Source organism: Bufo bufo, chromosome 9 (assembly GCF_905171765.1).
Source record: "Bufo bufo chromosome 9, aBufBuf1.1, whole genome shotgun sequence".
Taxonomy (NCBI): domain Eukaryota; kingdom Metazoa; phylum Chordata; class Amphibia; order Anura; family Bufonidae; genus Bufo; species Bufo bufo.
The window spans coordinates 220,233,044-220,250,725 of record NC_053397.1 but is presented as its reverse complement, the minus strand read 5'-3'; the positions used below and the strand labels follow the sequence as shown (position 1 = coordinate 220,250,725).

Genomic DNA, 17,682 nt, shown 5'->3' with positions numbered 1-17,682 from the left:
TGGGTCCGCAAAAAAACGGAATGCATACGGAAATGCATCCGTATGTCTTCCGTATCCGTTCTGTTTTTTGCGGAACCATCTATTGAAAATGTTATGCCCAGCCCAATTTTTTCTATGAAATTACTGTATACTGTATTTGCCATACGGAAAAACGGAACGGAAAAACGGAACGGAAACAAAAAACGGAACAACGGATCCGTTTAAAACGGACCGCAAAACACTGAAAAAGCCATACTGTCGTGTGAAAGAGGCCTATGGATGGATAATACGGCTATGTAATTATCAAATACGTTGGTTAGGAAGTTATTGAATGTCAGTATATGACGGGGAGGCCTGAGCCGGGAGACTGGTCATAAATTCCTCTCGCGGTCACACCTGCAGACGACTACATGAGTTACTCCACTGGATGATGATGATGATAACGACATGTCTGCAGGTTACACAATCATACACTGCAGGATCAGAAGTAGTATGTGCACCCCGAGCATCAGGTGGCACTTATCTCCACCATCAGTATATGTAGGTCCAATGAAGGAGAGGGTCCAAGGAGGTGCAGACCTTCCCATTAGAGCTCTCTGTCTTATGTTCCACTCCTGGGCCTGACCTGACGTTCATGTATAAGATGTGCGCACGGATCCTACAGCACCAGACGACCTCTGCCAGGAGCGCACCGATTACTAGTCCTGAAAGAGTCCTGCAGAACATCCCACCCAGAGTCAGACACGAAGCGGATTGCTATCGCTGTCACTGCTCGTGCTGCAGTTGGTTGTGAAGGGCAGTGCAGGCTGACCCAAGGGACAATCAGGGGACAATCGGGAGTCCCCTATATACATAATATAGGGGTATCTGTACCCGGCTGGCCTACCCACAGCAAACAATGGCTGCATGAGAGCAAGAAGCATTATCTGATCCTTGACCGTATCACGGAAAGCACAAATATAAAACTCAAAGTGATAACTAGACATTAAGCGCGTTACAATAACGGGCGCTAGAACAGTAGTGCAAATACATTAGTAGGAACAATCTATGGCCTCCTGCACACGACCGTTTCCCCCCCCCCCCCCTCGGGAAGAGAAATGCGGATCCGGAAGTGCGGGCCCACATTTCCGGATCCGGGCAGCACATCGTGCAGCCCCATAAAAATGAATGCTGCATGGAAGGGGTTAAATGGCCAACATAGGTGCCAGCACCGATGTCAGACGTTTCAAGCAGAGTGTTAGCTGTACATTGCAGCTAACACTCTTCCCCACTGCCATCCTGAAAGTGTGTGTGTGTGTGTGTGTGTGTGTGTGTGTGTGTGTGTGTGTGTGTGTGTGTGTGTGTGTGTGTGTGTGTGTGTGTGTGTGTGTGTGTGTGTGTCACAGCGCACTCACACAGGGATTTTATTATTATAGATCTAAAAATGTATATAAATAATATCATATTACCACAAAGAAAAAAAATGAAATTAGACAACACTAAAATAAATGGAGATCAGATTATGGGACAATACTGTATATATGAACTCAATAGGGTTTAAGTGACACTACTAATGTGGTGTGGGGTTTTGCTCTGGTAGGCAGGTTAGCGGACGCAGTATAGAGGCAAGGAACCAGGTTATAAATCAACTTCAGTGTTTTATTTACACTAAGCAAAAAACACAACAGTCTTGGTGCTTGTTCACACACAGCAAAACATAATAACATAATAGTCTTTGTGCTTGTTCTCAGCAAGACAAAACAATGTTCACCTGGAATCCTAGGTGTCCGTTCACACCCAGCTGAATGCTCAGCCACAGAAAAGCTCACTGGCCTCTTCCAGGCCGCCTGCACTCCTGTTTGCAGCCACAGCTTCACTGTCAGATGGAGGTAAAATCCACACAGCTGAGACTGCTGGCTGGGTTTTTATATCCCATCCAAAACCTGGCCTGGAACGTGGGGAGCAGCCACCCACCCTTCACTTTGGCTGCTCCCAGTAAGAGCCGGCCCGGATCGGCTTTACGGCCATACTAAACAACAAATAGTGTCAGTCAGCATTAACTGCCGCTGACACTTAAAATTACCGGCTCTTACCTCACCGAGGCCAGGAATCTCGGTGACACATACCTTCCGTCAATGACGGACCCTAACGCCTTCCTACAGTGGTTACTCACGATATCATGGACCTCTTATGGTGAAGAAGTTGCATTCATCAGATTACCAAATCAGGGTCACTTCGATGTTTTCTGCAGGAACTTGAATACTTTAGAGCGGCCCTAGAAAACTACAACTCCCAGCATACCCAGACAACCTACTGCTATCAGCCTACAGCAGGGCATGGTGGGAGTTGTAGTTTTACAACAGCTGGGGCCGCAGGTTGAGCATCCCTGCTTTAGAGAAAGGCTTATGATCCAGAATCCTCCGGGTGCTCAAGAGTGGGTGCTGGAATCTGTCCCTCAATAACTATACAGTCCCTGCCTAAAAGCAGAGTATTGGCCCCGAATGTCTGCATGAGTTTGCTGCAAGAAGCATTATCCGATCCTTGATCATATCACGGAAAGCACAAATATAAGACTCAAAGGGGTTATCCTACCCCTATAATGCCCCCCAAAATGCCCGGACCCCTCACACAGATTGTACTCACTCCTCGGCACCCGCGTCGCTCCTGACCCCTGCACGGCCGCCACTGCATCTCCCCGTCACACAGATGAGAACATCCGGTGATGGGGGAAGCAGCCATAGCAGGCTGCGACAGGAACGAGCCTCCCTAACATTGCAGGTGACGCTAGGGAGGCTATTGGCTGCGGGCGCCTGGAGCGACGCGGGTGCCGCGGAGCCAGGTAAGTATAACCTGTGTGAGGGGCCCAGGCATTTGGGGGGGGGGGGGGCGTTATAGGGGTTGGATAACCCCTTTAACTTTTAATAAATATCAAATAAAAAGGGAAAAACAAGAAGTCCCAAATCATGGTTTCTACAAAAAGGGCCCAAATTTGTTACAGAGAATAAAAACCACAACAACGGGGCCAGAGAACAGGTAAATATATAATGCCGGGCGAGATACCCCCCCCCCCCACCCCCACACACGGAGTAACACCCTGATGGACATGGTGGAGGCACTCTGCACCCCAACCTATCCCTCGGACACCCGGTGTGAGACAAACAAGGTGCAGTTTCCAAACATAAGGTATAATACAGCAGCTGTTACAAATCCAACGCGTTTCCACCTGTAAGGGTTCAACCGGGGGCTATCATCCAGACAGTAAGGGCTTATGCACACGACCATGCACGGGCACCGACCGTAGGCCACAGCATGCGGACGTGGACCCATGCACTCATTTTTGTGGCACCCCATAGTGCTTCCGTAGGGTTCCGTGCCTCCGTTCAGCTCTGACCTTTCGGATTGCGGGCCACAATACGGCCACAGCTGGGCACCGGCCATGTGCATGAGCCCTAATGGTGATATCATCTCAGACAGCGTTGGTACTATGGACCCAAATAAGGAAAACACGGGGAGACACAAGCACCGCACACGCCTGGAGGAGTATCATAGCGGGCGGACGGACACTTTTGACCTCGCACCGCCAACGTAGGGAGGGATTCATTTAACCCCTTAAAAACATCACTTACTCAAATCAGAGAAAAGTGCCCGTCTGCCCACTTTGATGCCAGATCTTGTGCCCAGATCCGGCCGGGCTAAACTCCATTGTATCTGGCAGTGTACGATCACTGGCCTGACTTTATTGTGCCCACTTTGAAGCCCACCTTTTGTATTATAATACCGTTTTAAGCTGATTCACAAAAAAAATAAAAAATGCAAATGATGTGAATAAGAAACCAACTTCAGCCTCCTGCACTCACTTCTCCGTAGTGCTTATGGTCAAGAGTGGACAACCCCTCTAAGGATATTCTTTTCAAATTACACCACACACTTATGTATTTTGCTTGGTATGATCACTATTTTATTTTAGACGGTAGTTTTTATTATTGACGACAGGTTTTGACATCTTTCACTTCATTTTAATGCTAATGTCCCTTTTGTGAGGTAAGTCCATGCTAGGACACACACGTTATTCACTTCCTCCACACAGTAATGTCTTAGTTTCACCACAATGCTCAGTCCTCACACCGTCGCACAAGGCGGGAATACAAGAAGACACCGCCTACATCATCAACCGGACCAATGAAAAGCAAAGGATTCCAGCTGCTTAGTGCTCATTCGCTCAGACTTGAGTCAATCATTTGCTGCGCGTCTGGAGGGCGTGGCCTTCTCACCTGTCATCCGTTGTGGGAGTGGCTGAGAGGAAGACGCTAGGGGGCGTGCGTAATGTGCCATTCACAGAAGGGACTTACGCTCTTCTAGTCGCGTAGGTTCCATTCAAAGAACGGGACCTTACGTCACAGAGAAGAAGGAGCTGTCCTTACCGCCGGTAGCTCGCGCCCTCCTTCTCTGTTCCCAGGTGAGGTCAACAGGAGCAGGAGGAAGAGAAGAGGTGACAGGAAGGAGATGGCCGGGAACGACAACGAGCTGTGCGAGAGCCTCATTATCTGGGTAAGGTGAGGGAAGGGGGGCAGGAGTGACGTCACAGATGTGTGGCTGGTAGGAGAGGGGCACGAGTGACGTCATAGATGTGTGGCTGGTAGGAGAGGGGCACTTGTGCTGATCCATGGATGTTCTCCAGTTCTTGCATCCCATCACTTGGATGTAAATGACTGCTCCATTATAACTTTATAACGCTATGGCGGTGTTATCGCCCTCCGTGGACGCTGTTTTTGTACGGTTGGAAGAACATTCGCTTGCGGCTTGTTTTGCGCCACTTTTCCCCTTTGTGATCCTTAATATGGAAAAATAAAATTTACATTCACGTAAAAAATGTAAAAAATTAGACCAAAATGATAATTAAGTCTCTCGTACGTGTCCCTGCGATGTAGAACTACAGGTCCCAGCCTGACATGACATGGACTCAGCCCTGGAGTTCTGCTCTTGAAGATCTTATTCATAGTTTTTTTTTTTTTTTTTTTGCTTCTTTGTTTTTTAAATCCAGATAAATTAAAAATAAAAAAGGATAAAAGATATTTTATATTCATTAAATCTCGATCGTCACAGATCCCTGCGCTAAATTATTACACAACGCGATTCATCCGTCCTGTGTCCATATCCCACCCCTATCTATAGTCCTCAAATAACTGATTCATAGTCCTGTGCACAACGCGTTTCATCCCCTCCAAAGTCTTTTCTTAAATACCGACTTGTTCTTCCCAAAACTGTGACATAAAACATCACAAATACACAAATACATCGTAACATCTCGTCATGTGCAGCCGCATGTCTAATAGAAGACAATAGAGCAGGATCCTGAGTTATACTCCAGAGCTGCACTCACTATTCTGCTGGTGTAGTCACTGTGTACATACATCACTTATCCTGTACTGATCCTGAGTTACATCCTGTATTATACTCCAGAGCTGCACTCACTATTCTGCTGGTGCAGTCACTGTGTACATACATTACTTATCCTGTACTGATCCTGAGTTACATCCTGTATTATACTCTAGAGCTGCACTCACTATTCTGCTGGTGCAGTCACTGTGTACATACATTACTTATCCTGTACTGATCCTGAGTTACATCCTGTATTATACTCCAGAGCTGCACTCACTATTCTGCTGGTGCAGTCACTGTGTACATACATTACTTATCCTGTACTGATCCTGAGTTACATCCTGTATTATACTCCAGAGCTGCACTCGCTATTCTGCTGGTGCAGTCACTGTGTACATACATTACTTATCCTGTACTGATCCTGAGTTACATCCGGTATTATACTCCAGAGCTGCACTCACTATTCTGCTGGTGCAGTCACTGTGTACATACATTACTTATCCTGTACTGATCCTGAGTTACATCCTGTATTATACTCCAGAGCTGCACTCACTATTCTGCTGGTGCAGTCACTGTGTACATACATTACGTATCCTGTACTGATCCTGAGTTACATCCTGTATTATACTCCAGAGCTGCACTCACTATTCTGCTGGTGCAGTCACTGTGTACATACATTACTTATCCTGTACTGATCCAGAGTTACATCCTGTATTATACTCCAGAGCTGCACTCACTATTCTGCTGGTGCAGTCACTGTGTACATACATTACATTACTTATCCTGTACTGATCCAGAGTTACATCCTGTATTATACTCCAGAGCTGCACTCACTATTCTGCTGGTGCAGTCACTGTGTACATACATTACTTATCCTGTACTGATCCTGAGTTACATCCTGTATTATACTCCAGAGCTGCACTCACTATTCTGCTGGTGCAGTCACTGTGTACATACATTACTTATCCTGTACTGATCCTGAGTTACATCCTGTATTATACTCCAGAGCTGCACTCACTATTCTGCTGGTGCAGTCACTGTGTACATACATTACTTATCCTGTACTGACCCTGAGTTACATCCTGTATTATACTCCAGAGCTGCACTCACTATTCTGCTGGTGCAGTCACTGTGTACATACTTTACTTATCCTGTACTGATCCTGAGTTACATCCTGTATTATACTCCAGAGCTGCACTCACTATTCTGCTGGTGCAGTCACTGTGTACATACATTACTTATCCTGTACTGATCCTGAGTTACATCCTGTATTATACTCCAGAGCGGCACTCACTATTCTGCAGGGTGTTTCTTATGTCTTGCACTTTTCCTGCAGGGTATTTCTTGTGTCTTGCACTTTCCCTGCAGGGTATTTCTTGTGTCTTGCACTTTCCCTGCAGGGTATTTCTTGTGTCTTGCACTTTCCCTGCAGGGTATTTCTTGTGTCTTGCACTTTCCCTGCAGGGTATTTCTCGTGTCTTGCACTTTCCCTGCAGGGTATTTCTCATGTCTTGCACTATTCCTGCAGGGTATTTCTCATGTCTTGCACTTTCCCTGCATGGTGTTTCTTATGTCTTGCACTTTTCCTGCAGGGTATTTCTTGTGTCTTGCACTTTTCCTGCAGGGTATTTCTTATGTCTTGCACTTTCCCTGCAGGGTATTTCTTATGTCTTGCACTTTTCCTGCAGGGTATTTCTTATGTCTTGCACTTTTCCTGCAGGGTATTTCTTATGTCTTGCACTATTCCTGCAGGGTATTTCTCATGTCTTGCACTATTCCTGCAAGGTATTTCTCATGTCTTGCACTTTTCCTGCAGGGTATTTCTTGTGTCTTGCACTTTTCCTGCAGGGTATTTCTTATGTCTTGCACTTTTCCTGCAGGGTATTTCTTATGTCTTGCACTTTTCCTGCAGGGTATTTCTTATGTCTTGCACTTTTCCTGCAGGGTGTTTCTTATGTCTTGCACTTTTCCTGCAGGGTATTTCTCGTGTCTTGCACTTTCCCTGCAGGGTATTTCTTATGTCTTGCACTTTTCCTGCAGGGTGTTTCTTATGTCTTGCACTTTTCCTGCAGGGTATTTCTCGTGTCTTGCACTTTCCCTGCAGGGTATTTCTTATGTCTTGCACTTTCCCTGCAGGGTATTTCTCGTGTCTTGCACTTTTCCTGCAGGGTATTTCTCATGTCTTGCACTATTCCTGCAGGGTATTTCTTATGTCTTGCACTTTCCCTGCAGGGTATTTCTTATGTCTTGCACTTTCCCTGCAGGGTATTTCTTATGTCTTGCACTTGTCCTGCAGGGTGTTTCTTATGTCTTGCACTTTTCCTGCAGGGTATTTCTTATGTCTTGCACTTTCCCTGCAGGGTATTTCTTATGTCTTGCACTTTCCCTGCAGGGTATTTCTTATGTCTTGCACTTGTCCTGCAGGGTGTTTCTTATGTCTTGCACTTTTCCTGCAGGGTGTTTCTTATGTCTTGCACTTTCCCTGCAGGGTATTTCTTATGTCTTGCACTTTCCCTGCAGGGTATTTCTTATGTCTTGCACTTGTCCTGCAGGGTGTTTCTTATGTCTTGCACTTTTCCTGCAGGGTGTTTCTTATGTCTTGCACTTTCCCTGCAGGGTATTTCTTATGTCTTGCACTTTCCCTGCATGGTGTTTCTTATGTCTTGCACTTGTCCTGCAGGGTATTTCTTATGTCTTGCACTTTTCCTGCAGGGTAATCTTATGTCCTAGTAAATGCTGCAGAGCTGAGGGCAGAAGCCATTAAATATGCACGAAGGGATAACGTTCCCTTGCAGAGGATCCGCCGCCTCTCCTTTATTATGAGGGTGCTTCATAGCCAGTCATTCTGGGGGATGGGGCAGCGGCAGAGGAGCTGGACGGGAAGTAGTACTGTGTGCAGAAATGACCAATTTTGAGTTATTTTAAATAATTTTCTCCAGCCACATCCAAAGCTGCTCTCCAAATGCAGCCGTAGTCCTTGGACACCTCACTGTCAGACGGGAGACTTAGCAGCGGACCCCTCCCTTGGGGATGGTGACCACTGAGGAGTCGGAGGCATTGCTCCTGCTCTTCTCTATCACACTTTTCATGAATGTCATGAGCTGGGCAGATCGGCCGCTGACATGTGCGATCCTCGAATTCTTCTTATATTTCCACGCCAAACTTCATCTACATGATGGCGATCTCATGGGTCTCAGAAGCTGCGCACAAATGACGGTTCGCTGAATGGCGGCTGTGATCGTCAATGCTCCGATCCTGGACATTCTGCAGAGTCATGTAATGTACACTGTCACCCAGATTTACTAATGTGTCTGCACCAAAAATATGTCTGAAAAATGTCACTATTTGGCAAATCTAGGGACTCTTCACTTCTTTCCAAGCTGCTTGGAAAGGGGGCAGAGCTTCAAGAGAAAGGAGGCGGAGCCTAATATGCACCATTTAGAGCCAAAATTGCATCACCAACCGATAGCGAGAAAAGTGTCTGTCCCTGAGGCCGATTTATCATCCAGCCGGAGCCTCTGTGATAAATCTGCTGCAGGTCTACACTGCCGGGGTAAGGTTACACCATCTACAGGATTAATAAACCTGGGACAGGGACTCCACCAGCAGAATAGTGAGTGCAGCTCTGGAGTATAATACAGGATGTAACTCAGGATCAGTACAGGATAAGTAATGTATGTACACAGTGACTCCACCAGCAGAATAGTGAGTGCAGCTCTGGAGTATAATACAGGATGTAACTCAGGATCAGTACAGGATAAGTAATGTATGTACACAGTGACTCCACCAGCAGAATAGTGAGTGCAGCTCTGGAGTATAATACAGGATGTAACTCAGGATCAGTACAGGATAAGTAATGTATGTACATAGTGACTGCACCAGCAGAATAGTGAGTGCAGCTCTGGAGTATAATACAGGATGTAACTCAGGATCAGTACAGGATAAGTAATGTATGTACACAGTGACTGCACCAGCAGAATAGTGAGTGCAGCTCTGGAGTATAATACAGGATGTAACTCAGGATCAGTACAGGATAAGTAATGTATGTACACAGTGACTCCACCAGCAGAATAGTGAGTGCAGCTCTGGAGTATAATACAGGATGTAACTCAGGATCAGTACAGGATAAGTAATGTATGTACACAGTGACTGCACCAGCAGAATGGTGAGTGCAGATGCAAGTGACTGAATCTTTTTTGTAGTTAATTCTAATATCCTTAATATGTATTAAAATATATTGAAACTAAATAAGTGCCTGATCTTCAGGTTCCTGTTGCGCTTTTAAATCCATACTTTCGTATACCGCTCTGTAGGGGAGTAGGGATTCTCCTGGGGCCGCACTGAATCATAGATGGGCTATTCCAGGCTTTAGCGGGGCAGCGATGCTCCGGCCTGTACAGCGCTGAGTGCGGACACAGGGGAGTGCCATACTCAGCACTGTACGAGAGTACGGATTACAGGCTGCTGAACTTCAGACGCCTAGAAAAGTTTAAAAGAATGAATAAAATATATTAGATAATTTAATTTAGATTTTATTGAAGTTTATTTCTAAGTTCCGGGCACATAACGATGCTCAGCGGTGCGGATCCCGATGTTCTGCCCTATATCCCGGGCTCAGTTCTGCGCTGATCGTCGGATTTACTTCTATATTTAGTCAGTTGTCGGCCATTAACTCAGTAAATTCTGTCACTTAATTGAATCAGATTTGCTGCCTCCTAATCCCGGATCTTTTCTCCTCCAAGGACTTGGTTGCCTCTAATTGACTGCTGGTCTATGAGGTTATTACATTCGTGTCGATGAGCAGGAAACGTCCTATATGCTTCGCGTTTAGTATATTGTGTAATTGTCGCATGAATAATAGTGCAGGAGGGGTGAGAAGTGGCCTTAGATTCACGTTTCATTGCACTGCAAGTCAGAATTACGCCCCAACTCGCTCTTCTGCTGCCGGGCGTGACTAAGTGTCAGTCTTCACTGTAGCTCTGACTTAGGCCCTTTGCAGACCAGCGAGTACTCCACGCGGGCGCAATGCGTAGTGCGAATGCATTGCGCTCACACGGAATCTGGACCCATTCATTTCAATGCTGCTGTGTACATAAGCAATGTTTTTCATGCATCACTTGTAGAAGTGAAAAGAGCTTGCTTGCGGATGCGATTTTCACGGATGGTTGCTAAGAGATGTTGTTTGTAAACATTCCATTTTTTAGCACGCGCGTGCAAAACGCAATAAATCGCATTGCAGCTGCGCGATAAAAACTGCACATCTGAACGCGATCGCGAACAAAACTGACTGAACTTGCTTGCGAAATCGTGCATTTTTTACGGAACGCATCTGGACCTAAACCTTCTCTGATGTGGCGCAGTGTTTGGAGCTTCATCGGCCACGTGCGTCACTGAGGATTCGGTTCACTCCACGTCGGAGCTCTCTTGTCTGACGCTGCCTGCAAATACCAGTAGAACCAGTACGGACCACTCTTGGGTGTGTTTACGATCTGCTGAACCTGCAGCATGAAGAAGATGTAACCACAAAATATACGGATTCCTCAGTGCAAATGGTTTTCATCATTTGAATATTTTCTCTCTTCATCTGATTGGCGGATTTACACCTGGACTATTCACTCCTGGAACATGTGACCAGATGACATCACAGTGACATAGAGGACACGGCAAGACAATGGACAGTTCATAATAGGAATTGTCAGCTCTGCTACAATGTCATCCTAAATCTATTGATATATATTAACCGTTACTAGACTTCTGAAGTGTACATGCAACTCTGATCATCCACTATGTGTAGAAGTAATTTATTCTATACTAATTCAGAATTATATCCTGTATTATACTCTAGAGCTGCACTCACTATTCTGCTGGTGCAGTCACTGTGTACGTAATTTACTTATACTGTACTGATCCTGAGTTACATCCTGTATTATACTCCAGAGCTGCACTCACTATTCTGCTGGTGCAGTCACTGTGTACATACATTACTTATCCTGTACTGATCCTGAGTTACATCCTGTATAATACTCCAGAGCTGCACTCACTATTCTGCTGGTGGAGTCACTGTGTACATACATTACTTATCCTGTACTGATCCTGAGTTACATCCTGTATTATACTCCAGAGCTGCACTCACTATTCTGCTGGTGCAGTCACTGTGTACATACATTACATTATTTATCCTGTACTGATCCTGAGCTACATTCTGTATTATACTCCAGAGCTGCACTCACTATTCTGCTGGTGCAGTCACTGTGTACATACATTACTTATCCTGTACTGATCCTGAGTTACATCCTGTATTATACTCCAGAGCTGCACTCACTATTCTGCTGGTGCAGTCACTGTGTACATACATCACTTATCCTGTACTGATCCTGAGTTACATCCTGTATTATACTCCAGAGCTGCACTCACTATTCTGCTGGTGCAGTCACTGTGTACATACATTACTTATCCTGCACTGATCTTGAGTTACATCCTGTATTATACTCCAGAGCTGCACTCACTATTTTGCTAGTGTAGTTACTGTGTACACACATTACATTACTTACCCTGTATTATACTCCAGAGCTGCACTCGCTATGCTTCATATTTTATTTCATTTTCGGGGTGGATACAGAAGAATACTCAGCTTGTGTTAAAATCTGAGAGCTCTGGGAATCCTGCTTTGTGCATGGAAGATGGCAGCAGAGATCCACAGGTGTGAACACGATGCATCTTTAATGTAAATCTGGTCACTTGATTGCAGATCGTCTGTAGCAGTTTGAAGTTCTGTGATTGCAGCTCTGGATGTGACTGGAGTGTATGACATGATGCAAGTTTGGAAAAGATTAGAAAAGTTTATTATTTGCAGAGTTGCTCAACCTCCTGTGTAGATGTAGACTTTGAAGTGTTGTAAGAAGTAGTGGTTTGACGCCCCCTTCCGGCCCACGGTACAATATGGCGGGCTGCATGATAGTGAAACGTTCGCTGCGGCGTTGCCATTGCTGACGCTCAGGTGTATCCTACACGACCGTAGAGGCTATGTGACTGCAGATCCCATGTGGACGATGGGAGTAGTTGTCACATGTGTTCACTGGCTGCTTCCAAGCTCTTGAGTGACCGGTGAGGGGAATACAGACGATCCGTGTAGTAGTAGAGACAATATTGAGAGAGCTGCGGCCTTCAAGGTGACCGCGTCCGGAAGACAAGGAACATTTGCTCTTAGATCCCTGATAATCCAACCTCTGCTGAGGTCACCGACACCGGGCCAGGGGGGAGAGCAAGAAATAATGTGTACTGTAATACTGAAATCACATGTGAGAGATAGATAGATAGATAGATAGGAGATAGATATTAGATACATAGAAGATAGATAGATAGATATAGACTGATAATGAGATAGATAGATAGATAGATAGATATATAGATAGATAATAGATAGATAGATAGATAATAGATAGATAGATAGATAGATATACAGTCAGATAGATAGATAGATAGATATGAGATATAGATAATAGATAGATATGAGATAGATATGAGATAGATAGATAGATAGATAATAGATAGACAGATGAGATGGATACATAGGAGATAGATAATAACTCAGTTGATCTTTTTATCTTTCTTTCCCAGTTGCAGACATTTAACACCAGCGCTTCGTGCAAAACCATCGAGGACCTCACCAGCGGCGTCCCAATGGCGCAGGTACTTCACCAAATGTAAGTGTCCTTTTATGAGGAAATGGAGGCCCCGTTATATGTGTGTAATGAGGTCGTTATTATTTCTTCTCCATTTAGGATATTTCTTCTTACCATTAGTAAATGGATGGGATATAAGGTTCCCTGACGACAGTGTCCCAGTGCAGGGATTAGCTGTAACCTGTGGGTCACCCGTGAATCAAGTGATGGGTTCCCCCTGCAGCGCCTCCACAGGAGAAATGAAGTATTACATGGTGCCCATTCACATGAATTGTCCTGTGTCCTGGACGTGCTGGTTCTTCTGCAGTGAGAGATGCTTTCTGTAGCCGCTCTCCTCTCTGGATGCTACATGAGGATCGCTAGCAGATGTCCCCCCCCCCCCCCCACTTATTAATTTAGGGTTCCCAAAAGGGGCATTTAAATGTGGATTTCCTAACCTTACACCTGCATCATCGACGGAGCTCATTCTGCACTCTGACAACTTGTAGCATAAAACTAAAAATAATGTCGCCCTCCATACGTTTCTCACACGCCCCAGACCTGCTAAATGATGTAATCCGTCTCAGGCTGGCACAGGTGCCAGGACGTGGCATTGCCCGTTCAGTAAATACCAGATAATATAATAATATGGGCTTAAAGCGACCACAGGACACAATCCCCACCAGGACTCTAGAACCACCACTGGGTCAGGACCTTACAGGGCGCCTCCTGTGTCACCTTAGTCCTAAGCCTGCTATATAGCTCATCCCTAGGTCGTGTCAGCCCCCCCCCCCCCCCCAGTAGTCTGTATTCTGCTCATGGGTCAGTCAGGTCCTTGTCACAAAGATATGTCCTGAATCTCCAAGGTGAGAGTTATCCCAAAGTGGGAACTATCTGAACTACTTCCCATACTTGCTAAACATCTTCCGTCTGGTCTTAAAGGGGTTGCCCAGTTTGGAGGACTCACAGTCATAGACCCTCTTGGTGAGTTAATAGCGGGGTGTCCTCTACTCAGGATCCTCGTCTCTCGCTCAGGAGGACTTGTCCTGTCCTGTATTACACAGAGAACCCATTGATGTAAGTGGACACTGTGCAATACTTAATTTCCCCTGTGGTGACGCTGCAGGGTGATTAAACTCTTATTAGCAGGTTTCCCCATAGATCACAGCTGATGGCTCGGCCTGCCAGAAGAAAGGCATTTTTTTATTTGGTTATTGTCCAAAGTGCATTGCCCCTTTAAGGTAGATATGGAGGGCACTCTAAATGGATTTCCCCTCTAAAAATGGGTGGGATGTAGATAGGAGGTGCCCCCACTCACTGTAGTTTAATGTCGCTCACAACCTAAAATTTCCTGTACTCATGTTCTACTTACCTCTCACTGGGGTCGAGCAAGCTGAGATATGAGGTGCTGTTGGAAGGGTCCACAAGCTTCAGAGCTGCCTTGGTTGCCCTTTTACTGCCTGTCATTGGTATGATTCAGGTTTTTTCTAGTCAGGGATAAGAAACCAGCAAACAGCCCCTCATATCTTAGCTTCCTACAGTCATACATCAGAGGAGGGTATGTAGATGATGAGTCAGACATCCAGGATGTCAGAGGTGTCATGGTTTAACTCATACGGGGCCTTTGACTCTTTTACTTGTGAGAGCCGTGCTGTGATTGGCTGGAGTAGACTGTCAATATGTGACTTTAAAGCGCTAAAGGCGGGGAGCTACAGTATGTATATAAAGATGAAGAAATGATGAGAGTTATAGTCTCTGATTTGTTCTTTACTTTTCATAGAGATGGCGCCTACTTTCATGAATCCTGGTTATCTCGTATTAAAGAAGATGTTGGAGAAAACCGGAGAATAAAGGTATTTATCATTATTAGACAAGAAGATCCGAAATATTTCATTTTATTTTTATTTTTAGTTTTATCTGATATAAATCTGAGTTACATCCTGTATTATACTCCAGAGCTGTACTCACTATTCTGCTGGTGCAGTCACTGTGTACATACATTACATTACTTATCCTGTACTAATCCTGAGTTACATCCTGTATTATACTCCAGAGCTGCACTCACTATTCTGCTGGTGCAGTCACTGTGTACATACATTACTTATCCTGTACTGATCCTGAGTTACATCCTGTATTATACTCCAGAGCTGCACTCACTATTCTGCTGGTGCAGTCACTGTGTACATACATTACTTATCCTGTACTGATCCTGAGTTACATCCTGTATTATACTCAAGAGCTGCACCCACTATTCTGCTGGTTCAGTCACTGTGTACATACATTACTTATCCTGTACTGATCCAGAGTTATATCCTGTATTATACTCCAGAGCTGCACTCACTATTCTGCTGGTGCAGTCACTGTGTACATACATTACTTATCCTGTACTAATCCTGAGTTACATCCTGTATTATACTCCAGAGCTGCACTCACTATTCTGCTGGTGCAGTCACTGTGTACATACATTACTTATCCTGTACTGATCCTGAGTTACATCCTGTATTATACTCCAGAGCTGCACTCACTATTCTGCTGGTGGAGTCACTGTGTACATACATTACTTATCCTGTACTGATCCTGAGATTTATCCTGTATTATTCTCCAGAGCTGCACTCACTATTCTGCTGGTGAAGTCACTGTATATCATTGAGCTTGCAAGAAATCATTGTTTATTTGGTTTAATTATGCATTTTGTGTATGCAGATCAGTAACCTAAAGAAGATTTTACAAGGAATTGTGGATTATTACCGCGAGGTAAGAGAAAAATCAGAATGCTCAACACTTTGTTTATGTAAGATCTGCTTTCATGGATCTGAGTTACATCCTGTATTATACTCCAGAGCTGCACTCACTAGTCTGCTGCCGCAGTCACTGTGTACATACATTACTTATCCTGTACTGATCCTGAGTTACATCCTGTATTATACTCCAGAGCTGCACTCACTATTCTGCTGGTGGAATCACTGTGTACATACATTACTTATCCTGTACTGATCCTGAGTTACATCCTGTATTATACTCCAGAGCTGCACTCCCTATTCTGCTGGTGCAGTCACTGTGTACATACATTACTTATCCTGTACTGATCCTGAGTTACATAGTTTATTATACTCCAGAGCTGCACTCACTATTGTATTGTTTTCAGAGCTGACATCTCCTAGCAGTCCCTTCTTGTTCAGTGCTTGCTTAGATCTTGCTCTGGGAATTTGTATTTGGGTACGTGTTATCTTAATTCCAGGCATTGTACAGTAACTTTATATGAGAAAAACTAAGTGACCCTCTTCGAATATCTGATGACAAGCTATTTCAAATAAGAGCCAGCAGAATTGTGAAGGCTGCTCTGGAGTATGCAAAATATTTTTTTTGTATCTTCTGTAGAATTAAAGCATAACATCTTTCTACACATTTTCAGGTATTCAATCAGCAGATTTCAGAGTATCTGCTCCCTGACTGCAGACAAATTGCAGAAACTTCAGACCCAACAGAGATGGGGCGTTTACTGCAGCTGATATTGGGGTGTGCTATAAACTGCGACAAGAAACACGGTACAGAGTCAGCATCTCCGGGACAATGCAGTGTGTCTCTGTATTGATAAGACGTAGTAGCATCATTTCATTGTATCGTGTCATCCATTTCAGAACACATCCAGACCATAATGACCCTTGAAGAATCTGTCCAGCACATGGTCATGACTGCCATCCAGGAGGTAAGGGGGCGGGCGTCAGGTATTGCGGATACAATGTATCCTGTGGCCTGAAATGGTTGGAAGAATGACAACCATTGTTTGGTGCTGGAACTGTGCAGTTGTCAGTTCCCTTCCCTTTCCACTCGGCAGCAGAGTAAGCGCCTATCCACGCTGTCAAAATCCGCCATGTATACCGCGACGGTTCCTGCTGCGGCCCCGTCTTGTGGCTTAGCTTCATTGAATGGAGCTGAACCGCGAGCAGAGAGCCACTGCGGCTTCAGGTGGCGGCTGTCTGCACACCACACCAGGATAACACATGTCCCTCGCTTGGCGCGGTCCCAGCTTTTAAGCTCCTGGCCGTGAACTGCAGTGCTGCCAACAATGGGAGGCAGACACCACGAGGCCGCCACCGGAATTTTGCCACAATGTCTCAGCGCCAAAATTCTGGGGGCAACATATTCTTTTTGAGTGGCATGGAAATGCCACGGATTTTCTATGCAGACATGTGCATGGAAAATTACAATACCAACCGCGCGGATGCAGAATTTGTTGTGAATTTGCAACATTTTTTTTTCCTCTGCTTGTTACAATTTATTTCTATTGATTTACTTTTGTTTATTTTTTATTTATTTTGCCTATTCACACAAAGCCACATACAGCATTCTACTGGCCCCGCCTTTACCAGGGAGCAATGCATTTTTAGGAGTTCAAATGACATTTTTGCATTTGGGTCACATGTCTGACAGTGGGTGCAGCTAAGCTGCTGACCAAGTGCAACTAGCAGAATTCTGAAAGACGCTCTGGAGGTGATCAGAGACAATGACACAAAATTTGTGAATCAAAGTTTTTCCGGTATCCCTCAAGCTTTTTTGTAGATTTAATGGGACTGACAACCACTGCTTTAAAAGACACTAGCCCGGCGATCAGCTGTTAGCATGGAGGAAGTTCTGGACAACCATATGACCCCAGCGTAGCACCCTCTACAGAGGAAAATGTAGT

At 45.0% G+C, this 17,682-nt stretch overlaps 1 protein-coding gene across 1 annotated transcript in view; it reads left to right on the top strand.

The window, feature by feature from the left end:
• Positions 1–4,357: 4,357 nt before the first annotated feature.
• Positions 4,358–17,682, top strand: part of HOOK1 (hook microtubule tethering protein 1) — a 32,602-nt gene continuing 19,277 nt past the window's right edge. The window contains exons 1-6 of the mRNA XM_040406916.1: positions 4,358–4,506; positions 12,955–13,040; positions 14,779–14,851; positions 15,702–15,752; positions 16,411–16,543; positions 16,637–16,704. Of these exons, the coding sequence (XP_040262850.1) occupies positions 4,462–4,506; positions 12,955–13,040; positions 14,779–14,851; positions 15,702–15,752; positions 16,411–16,543; positions 16,637–16,704 (456 nt within the window). The 5' untranslated portion in view covers positions 4,358–4,461. The remainder of the gene's footprint in view (positions 4,507–12,954; positions 13,041–14,778; positions 14,852–15,701; positions 15,753–16,410; positions 16,544–16,636; positions 16,705–17,682) is intronic.